We start from the raw sequence: 9,870 nt of genomic DNA, 5'->3' as shown, positions 1-9,870 counted from the left end.
ACTCATTCATATATCTTTATGTACATATTCTTTATCCCTTTACACTTGTGTGTATAAGGTAGTAGTTTTGGAATTGTTAGGTTAGATTACTCGTTGGTTATTACTGCATTGTCGGAACTAGAAGCACAAGCATTTCGCTACACTCGCATTAACATCTGCTAACCATGTGTATGTGACCATTAACATCTGCTAACCATGTGTATGTGACCAATAACATCTGCTAACCATGTGTATGTGACAAATAACATCTGCTAACCATGTGTATGTGACAAATAACATTTGATTTGATTTGATTTAATGAATGGGCAACGCCGCCGCCGCTTCGTGTCTGGAAAGCCCTCGAGGGTCGTCATAACTCCTCTCTACCCCCCTTCTCTCTTTTTAAAACATTTTACTGCAGTGGGCTAAATCAGGATCACACAATGTTTCTTGGTCGTGTTAATAAACCAATCTACTTCACACACATGGTTATGGGTTTAAAAACAGAAGACACATGTCAGATATAGAGTGTAAATGTATTACACTTTGAGTTTGTATCCAATATTACATTTTATATACATCACAGAAGACTAAATATAACACAACCGTTTGACATAGAATCACCAGATTTCCGGCTGTCTTTTCTGAAATAATGTTAATTTAATTATTATTAATATTCCACCCATGAGGCCACTAGAGGGCGTTTTGGTCATTAGACTGCAGGACAGGATGACAACCAGGTCCTCCTCCCCCTCTCTCTCTTCCTTTCTCCCCTTCCTCTCTCTCTCTCCCTCCCATTCCTCTCTCCCTCTCTCCCTCCCATTCCTCTCTCCCTCCCCTTTCTTCCTCCCTCTCTCTTCCTTTCTCCCTCTCCCTCCCTCCCTCCCTCCCTCCCTCCCTCCCTCCCTCCCTCCCTCCCTCCCTCCCTCCCTCCCTCCCTCCCTCCCTCCCTCACCAGAAGGCAGTGCAGTCGAAGTGGACCATCATCCATTTGGAGGGGTTGAATGCGAAGGAGTCAGCGTACTCTATACCCCCCAGAGGTCCTCTCAGCTCAGGGCAGAGAAACGCTGAGCCTGCGTACGCTGCATCCACATGCAGCCACAGACCTTCCTCTGCACCTAGGCCAGGCAGGGGGAGGAATACAAACACGTTTTGCAGAGAATCTGGGGGGGGGGGCGGTGGGAGTCCGAGTGGAACTTGAACCTGTGACCCTGATCTGTATTCATACAGCGTCTCAGAGGAAGTATGAAGTAGCCTTGTGGGAACCTTGGCTTGTGCGAGCAGGAATGGCTCACAGGGGCAGAGCAACCCGTCCATTCATGATCAGCGCTGTTACTCTGAGACTCTTTATGAATACAGTACGGACCCAGGACGCTGAGATTCTCCAAAGTCATACAAAGGTCATATGTCATACATGTTATGTGTGGTACATGTTGTATGTCATACAGGTGTGTATAATAATGAGGAGGTAGGGGGGTACAGACGTACACACTGGTCCCAGCTCTGACAGGTCGTCGAAGGCACACACCCCTGTGGTCCCCAGAGTGGCACACAGCTGAAACAAACAAACAAACTAACATGATCTTTGGTTTGGTTACGACCTTGGTTACGACCTTGGTTACAACTGTTTATGACCTACCATGACCTACTATGACCTACCATCCCCTAATATACCCTACATTGATTGGTATACCCTTAATATACCCAACCATGACCTACCGCCCCTGATATACCCTACCATGACCTACCACCCCCTAATATACCCTACCATGACCTACCATCCCCTAATATACCCTACCACCCCCTAATATACCCTATCATGACCTACCATCCCCTAATATACCCTACCATGACCTACCACCCCCTAATATGATCTACCGCCCTCTAATATACCCTACCATGACCTACCATCCCCTAATATACCCTACCATGACCTACCGCCCCCTAATATACCCTACCATAACCTACCGCCCCCTAATATACCCTACCATGACCTACCACCCCCTAATATACCCTACCATGACCTACCACCCCCTAATATACCCTACCATGACCTACCACCCCCTAATATACCCTACCATGACCTACCACCCCCTAATATACCCTACCATGACCTACCACCCCCTAATATACCCTACCATGACCTACCATCCCCTAATATACCCTACCATAACCTACCGCCCCCTAATATACCCTACCATGACCTACCACCCCCTAATATACCCTACCATGACCTACCACCCCCTAATACACCCTACCATGACCTACCACCCCCTAATATACCCTACCATAACCTACCGCCCCCTAATATACCCTACCATGATCTACCGCCCTCTAATATACCCTACCATGACCTACCATCCCCTAATATACCCTACCATGACCTACGACCCCCTAATATACCCTACCATGACCTACCACCCCCTAATATACCCTACCATGATCTACCGCCCTCTAATATACCCTACCATGACCTACCGCCCCCTAATATACCCTACCATGACCTACCGCCCCCTAATATACCCTACCATAACCTACCACCCCCTAATATACCCTACCATGACCTACCATCCCCTAATATACCCTACCATGACCTACCGCCCCCTAATATACCCTACCATAACCTACCGCCCCCTAATATACCCTACCATGACCTACCACCCCCTAATATACCCTACCATGACCTACCATCCCCTAATATACCCTACCATGACCTACCATCCCCTAATATACCCTACAATGACCTACCGCCCCCTAATATACCCTACAATGACCTACCGCCCCCTAATATACCCTACCATGACCTACCATCCCCTAATATACCCTACCATGACCTACAGCCCCCTAATATACCCTACCATGACCTACAGCCCCCTAATATACCCTACCATGACCTACCGCCCCCTAATATACCCTACCATGACCTACCATGACAGGTACCAGTCCTCTCCTCCTGTCCTCCTGGATGGCCTGTTTCAGAGTGTCTCCTCTCAGGGAGAAGTGGTCGTCTGGAGGGAGGAACCTGATCTTCACCAGGGAGATCAGACCTGCCTTCTCCACTGAGGAGTGAGCCTGATAGAGGCAGAGAGGAGACGGAGAGATGGACGGACACACGGACAGACAGACAGACAGGCAGATGGACGGACACACGGACAGACAGACAGGCAGATGGACGGACACACAGAGAGACAGGCAGATGGACGGACACACGGGCAGACAGACAATCTCTCATTATGCAGAACTCACTATTTGTGTGTGTGTGTGTGTGTGTGTGTGTTTGCAAACGTTGCATATGTGCGTGTGTGTGTGGGTCCCTAACCCATCCCATCTTGACCTGGTCGGATGCGTAGGCCACCAGTCTGGAGTTGACCACTGAGTCGTCCAGGTCTCTGTCTGCTGGATCTGTCCTCTTCAGCTGTTGGATCCTGTGCTTCCTGGCAGCTAGCAGAGCTACCAGACTACTCTCACTCACTGTGCTCTGAGAGGAGAGAGGGATGGGGGAGAGAGAGGAGGGAGGGAGGGAGGGAGGGAGGGAGGGAGGGAGGGAGGGAGGGAGGGAGGGAGGGAGGGAGGGAGGGAGGGAGGGAGGGAGGGAGGGAGGGAGAAAAGCACTACGTTTATGTGAACTGAAACACCTGAGAGCTCTTATTTACTGCTCTGAGAGGAGTGTACAGAATGGTATTCCCATTCACCACTAGGTGGTGCTGTGAGAGTACATGTCTCTCTCCAGTAGACAGTCAGGTACATGTCTACCTGCAGTATTCCTCAGTATGGTCAGGTGTATCCAGGTGTATCTATCCTACCTGCCTATTCCTCCCCTGGTGCTGTCTAGTTGGTACTGTAAGGTGAGTATGGTCAGGTGGTCAGGCCTTTCGTTCCAGTTCTCTGCTGCCTGTGACTGGAATGAATTGCAAAAATCGCTGAAGTTGGAGACTTTTATCTCCCTCACCAACTTCAAACATCTGCTATCTGAGCAGCTAACCGATCGCTGCAGCTGTACATAGTCTATCGGTAAATAGCCCACCCATTTTTACCTACCTCATCCCCATACTGTTTTTATTTATTTACTTTTCTGCTCTTTTGCACACCAATATCTCTACCTGTACATGACCATCTGATCATTTATCACTCCAGTGTTAATCTGCAAAATTGTAATTATTCACCTACTTCCTCATGCCTTTTGCACACAATGTATATAGACATTGCAGTTGCAAATGAGAACTTGTTCTCAACTAGCTTACCTGGTTAAATAAAGGTGTTCTCAACTAGCCTACCTGGTTGAATAAAGGTGTTCTCAACTAGCCTACCTGGTTGAATAAAGGTGTTCTCAACTAGCCTACCTGGTTAAATAAAGGTGTTCTCAACTAGCCTACCTGGTTGAATAAAGGTGTTCTCAACTAGCCTACCTGGTTGAATAAAGGTGTTCTCAACTAGCCTACCTGGTTAAATAAAGGTGTTCTCAACTAGCCTACCTGGTTAAATAAAGGTGTTCTCAACTAGCCTACCTGGTTAAATAAAGGTGTTCTCAACTAGCCTACCTGGTTAAATAAAGGTGTTCTCAACTAGCCTACCTGGTTGAATAAAGGTGAAAAAAAAAAAAAAAAAAAGGTATGGTCAGGTATATCCGGGTGTATCTATCCTACCTGCAGTATTCCTCCCATGGTGCTGTCTGGGTGGTACTGTAAGGTGAGTATGGTCAGGTATGGTCAGGTGTATCTATCCTACCTGCAGTATTCCTCCCCTGGTGCTGTCTGGGTGGTACTGTAAGGTGAGTATGGTCAGGTATGGTCAGGTATATCCGGGTGTATCTATCCTACCTGCAGTATTCCTCCCATGGTGCTGTCTGGGTGGTACTGTAAGGTGAGTATGGTCAGGTGTGGTCAGGTGTACCCAGGTGTATCTATCCTACCTGCAGTATTCCTCCCCCGGTGCTGTCTGGGTGGTGATGGAGGAAGAAGGTGGGGAGACCAAGAGCTTTACACAACCAGTCCATCACGTTCATCTCCAGCTCTGTACACGCCGGGCTGGAGGCCTGGACCCAACACACAACAACATCATGTTATTCTATCATCAATAGTCATTACAATTATAATATCACACTACTATAGGATTTCCTGCAGTGGTTTTCTGTAGCAGATGATTGTATCCAAAGTAACTTAATAGATTTAAAAAACTCACAAACTTAATGTCACAGTTAATGTTTTTCCAGGAAATATATATTTTTTAAACAAACATGATATTCGAGTCTTTAAACCAAAACTTTAGTTGGACAATTAGGTGAGTTAATTTAGTGTAGTTCCACACAAAGTGTAAATCAAGTTTGATGTGGTAAGATAGTTACCCAGGTGAATCCGATGTTGTTGATGGCGTCAGCCAACATGTCTCCTAACATGGAGGGCCAGGAGGTCAGGGCTGGATAGTACGCATGCATGTAGGGGCTCTGCCAGTGGACCACCTGACCAACACACACACACACACACACACTCCATCATTAGTGCCAGAAATATACTTTGGGGGACAGAATATCCAGAATATCCAATCGATGTTTGATCCACAATGGTCCTGGTAACGTCTCATAGTCACTCGGCAAGAAAATAACTGTCAACTGTGTTTATTTTCAGCAAACGTAACATGTGTACATATTTGTATGAACATAACAAGATTCAACAACTGAGACATAATCTGAACAAGTTACACAGACATGTGACTAACAGAAATGGAATAATGTGTTCCTGAACAAAGGGGGGGTCAAAATTAACAGTCTGTATCTGATGTGGCCACCAGCTGCATTAAGTACTGCAGTGCATCTCCTCCTCATGGACTGCACCAGATTTGCCAGTTCCTGTTGTGAGATGTTACCCCACTCTTCCACCAAGGCACCTTCAAGTTACCAGACATTTCTGGGGGGAATGGCCCTAGCCCTCACCCTCCGATCCAATAGGTCCCAGACGTGCTCAATGGGATTGAGATCCGGGCTCTTCGCTGGCCATGGCAGAACACTGACATTCCTGTCGTGCAGGAAATCACGCACGGAACGAGCAGTATGGCTGGTGGCATTGTCATGCTGGAGGGTCATGTCAGGATGAGACTGCAGGAAGGGTACCACATGAGGGAGGAGGATGTCTTCACTGTAACGCACAGCATTGAGATTGCCTGTAATGACAACAAACTCAGTCCGATGATGCTGTGACACACCGCCCCAGACCATGACGGACCCTCCACCTCCAAAGTCGACGTTGTTGCCGGTGATGTCTGGTCCAGCCACTCTCAGCCTATTACGGACAGTCTGATGGTGGGATTGTGCGTTCCTGGTTTAACTCAGGCAGTTGTTGTTGCCATCCTGTACCTGTCCTGCAGGTGTGATGTTCGGATGTACCGATCCTGTGCAGGTGTTGTTACACGTGGTCTGCCACTGCGAGCACGATCAGCTGTCCGTCCTGTCTCCCTGTAGCGCTGTCTTAGGCCTCACGGTATGGAAACGTTCACACAGATGAGCAAGGACCCTGGGCATTTTTCTTTTGGTGTTTTTCAGAGTCAGTAGAAAGGCCTCTTTAGTGTCCTACGTTTTCATAACTGTGACCTTAATTGCCTACGGTCTGTAAGCTGTTAGTGTCTTAACGACCATTCAGCAGGTACATGTTCATTAATTGTTTATGGTTAATTGAACAAACATAGGAAACAGTGTTTAAACCCTCTGTGAAGTTATTTAGATTTTTACGAATTCTCTTTGAAAGACAGGGTCCTGAAAAAGGGACGTTTCTTTTTTTTGCTGAGTATATAATGTGTGAACATGACGTACCCCAGGCATGATGACCTTCTCTATGTCCCTGAAGATACAGTCCCAGTCCTCCGGGTCAGTGGGGGCGCTGTCTGGCAGCAGCTCTCTCATATAGCCAGGCTTCACCTCTGGGCCTGGGGTCACCTTCCTCTCTCTGATGGTGGTCAGGTACCTAGTGATGTAATCCACCATCTCCTTACCTGGACGACGGACAACACACAACAGTCAGATTACACAATATTAGTTAGCATATTATATTATATAGGATATCAATCACGAACAATGTTCAACCACTCTTTGAGATCTATAGAAATAGATGTAAAAGGATTCAAATCACTGTGTTTTGGTCTTCTTCAGGGTATAACAAAACAACAGATTACACAATATGAGATAGCATATTGTACTGAGCAAATATATAAACACAACATGCAAAAAATGTCAATGATTTTACAGTTGAGTTACAGTTCATATGAGGAAATCAGTTCATTTAAATAAATTCATTAGGCCCTAATCTATGGATTTCACATGACAGGGGCGCAGCCATGGGTGGACCAGCGAGACGTCGGCCCACCCATTTGGGAGCCAGGTCCATCTACTGGGAAACCAGGCCCAGCCAATCAGAATATTTTTTCCCCCACAAAAGAGCTTTATTACAGTTTCATCAGCTGTCTGGGTGGCTGGTCTCAGACGATCCTGCAGGTGAAGAAGCCGGATGTGGAGGTCCTAGGCTGGCGTGGTTAACGAGGCCGATTGGACGTACTGCCAAATTCTCTAAAACATCGTTGGAGGCGGCTTATGGTAGAGAAATTAACATTCAATTCTCTGGCAACCGCTCTGGTGTACATTCCTGTAGTCTGCATGCCATTTGCACGCTCCCTCAAAACCTGACACATCTGTGGCATTGCGTTGTACAGTATGACAAAACAGCATATTGTAGAGTGGCCTTTTATTGTCCCCATCTACCTACCTACAATACCAACCATCAATCTACCTACAACACCAACCATCAATCTACCTACAACACCAACCATCTACCTGCCTACAATAACTACCTAAAATAACTACCTAAAATAAATACCTACAATAATTACCTACAATACCTACCAAAAATACCTACCGGTACCTACAATAACTACCTACAATAACTACGTAAAATACCTACCTAAAATAACTACCTACAATAACTACCTAAAATACTTACAATACCTACCTACAATAACTACCTAAAATACCTACCTAAAATACCTACCTACAATAACTACGTAAAATAACTACCTACAATAACTACCTACAATAACTACCTACAATAACTACCTAAAATACTTACAATAACTACCTACAATAACTACCTACAATAACTACCTAAAATAACTACCTAAAATAACTACCTACAATAACTACCTACAATAACTACCTAAAATAACTACCTACAATAACTAATAACAATAACTACCTACAATAACTACCTAAAATAACTACCTAAAATACTTACAATAACTACCTACAATCTAAATACATGGTTTTAGCTTTACTCAGCACTATATAGAGAAGAAGCCCAGCTTACCTCTACGATTGTATTCCTCTGCCTGCATCCTTGTAACAATAGAGTTGTCAGCTGAGAGGTGTACAGTAGTGTGTTAGATCAGTGTTTCTCTCTGCTGGTGTTGTTTAGTTAAGAGACGGAGGTACAGACATATATATATATATATACAGGGCCACCGATGGAGACCGCCCTAAAGGTACTGACGTAGACTGACATAGAAACTAATGCTCGTCTCTCTACCTTCCCACCTACAGTTAAATAAACATCAAGGGCTGCATCTCATTTCACATTAGATGTCCTCTCTCCGCGTGCCCTGGTGCAGTGCACTCCCACTCTCCCCTTCATGGGTCCATCTGTCTGGGATGAATAGGTAAATGTGACGGTCACGCACACACACAGACACACTCACAGACACAGACACACTCACGCACGCACACACAGACACACACACAGACACACTCACACACACACACACAGACACACACACAGACACACTCACGCACGCACACACACACACACACACACTCACGCACGCACGCACACACACAGACACAGACACACTCACACACACACAGACACACTCACACGCACGCACACACACAGACACAGACACACTCACGCACACACACACACACACACACGCACACACACACACACACACACACAGTCACACACAGACACACACACACACACAGACACACCCAGACACACTCACACACACACTCACAGACACAGACACACTCACACACACGCACGCACAGACACACACACGCACGCACACACACACACACACTCACACTCACACACACACAGAGACACACACACACTCTCACACACACACACGCACAGACTCACACACACACACACTCACACACAGACACAGACACACACACTCACACACACAGACAAAGCAGTGTTGAAAGTAAATTAAACTTTGGTTCCCTCCTCCTTTTCCCTCTGTGAACTGAATAAACTAACATGACACACTGATGTTGTTTGAAGAGAATAATGTTAACGAGGTAAAGAAACCTGGTGTGACATGATTTAACAGAACAGAACGCTACTTCATGGAATCACTGACAAATGCTTCCAATCACATATCACAGCGCAGGTGGCTTTTGTTTTCCAGTATCTCTGACTGATGTAGGCATAGAGATGCATCCCAAAGGGCCCCCTGCACCCTATATAGCCCTATAGGCCCTGGTCAAAAGTAGTCGTGCCCTGTAAAGGAGATAGGGCACCATCTGGAACACAGCCAGGTCTAGGATGTCTTACTCAGTGAACCTACAGTATATATGTATATATACTGTATAACTCATATACAGGATGTTATCATATACAGGATGTTATCATATACAGGATGTTATCATATACAGGATGTTATCATATACAGGATGTTATCACATACAGGATGTTATCATATACAGGATGTTATCACATACAGGATGTTATCACATACAGGATGTTATCACATACAGGATGTTATCATATGCAGGATGTTATCATATGCAGGATGTTATCATATGCAGGATGTTATCATATGCAGGATGTTATCATATACAGGATGTTA

General features: G+C 45.8%; 1 protein-coding gene across 1 annotated transcript in view; it reads right to left on the bottom strand.

Moving 5' to 3' along the window:
* LOC116359637 (histidine decarboxylase-like) overlaps window positions 1–8,416 on the bottom strand; it is a 15,166-nt gene extending 6,750 nt beyond the window's left edge. The window contains exons 1-8 of the mRNA XM_031812736.1: window positions 8,322–8,416; window positions 6,779–6,957; window positions 5,321–5,434; window positions 4,889–5,011; window positions 3,314–3,457; window positions 2,908–3,051; window positions 1,468–1,534; window positions 935–1,097 (exon numbers count right to left, since the gene is read on the bottom strand). Of these exons, the coding sequence (XP_031668596.1) occupies window positions 935–1,097; window positions 1,468–1,534; window positions 2,908–3,051; window positions 3,314–3,457; window positions 4,889–5,011; window positions 5,321–5,434; window positions 6,779–6,957; window positions 8,322–8,349 (962 nt within the window). The 5' untranslated portion in view covers window positions 8,350–8,416. The remainder of the gene's footprint in view (window positions 1–934; window positions 1,098–1,467; window positions 1,535–2,907; window positions 3,052–3,313; window positions 3,458–4,888; window positions 5,012–5,320; window positions 5,435–6,778; window positions 6,958–8,321) is intronic.
* Window positions 8,417–9,870: the final 1,454 nt, after the last annotated feature.

This window comes from Oncorhynchus kisutch, unplaced genomic scaffold (assembly GCF_002021735.2).
Source record: "Oncorhynchus kisutch isolate 150728-3 unplaced genomic scaffold, Okis_V2 Okis03b-Okis08b_hom, whole genome shotgun sequence".
Taxonomy (NCBI): Eukaryota; Metazoa; Chordata; class Actinopteri; order Salmoniformes; family Salmonidae; genus Oncorhynchus; species Oncorhynchus kisutch.
The sequence above is the reverse complement of the archived record's forward strand: the minus strand, read 5'-3'. Positions and strand labels throughout refer to the sequence as shown.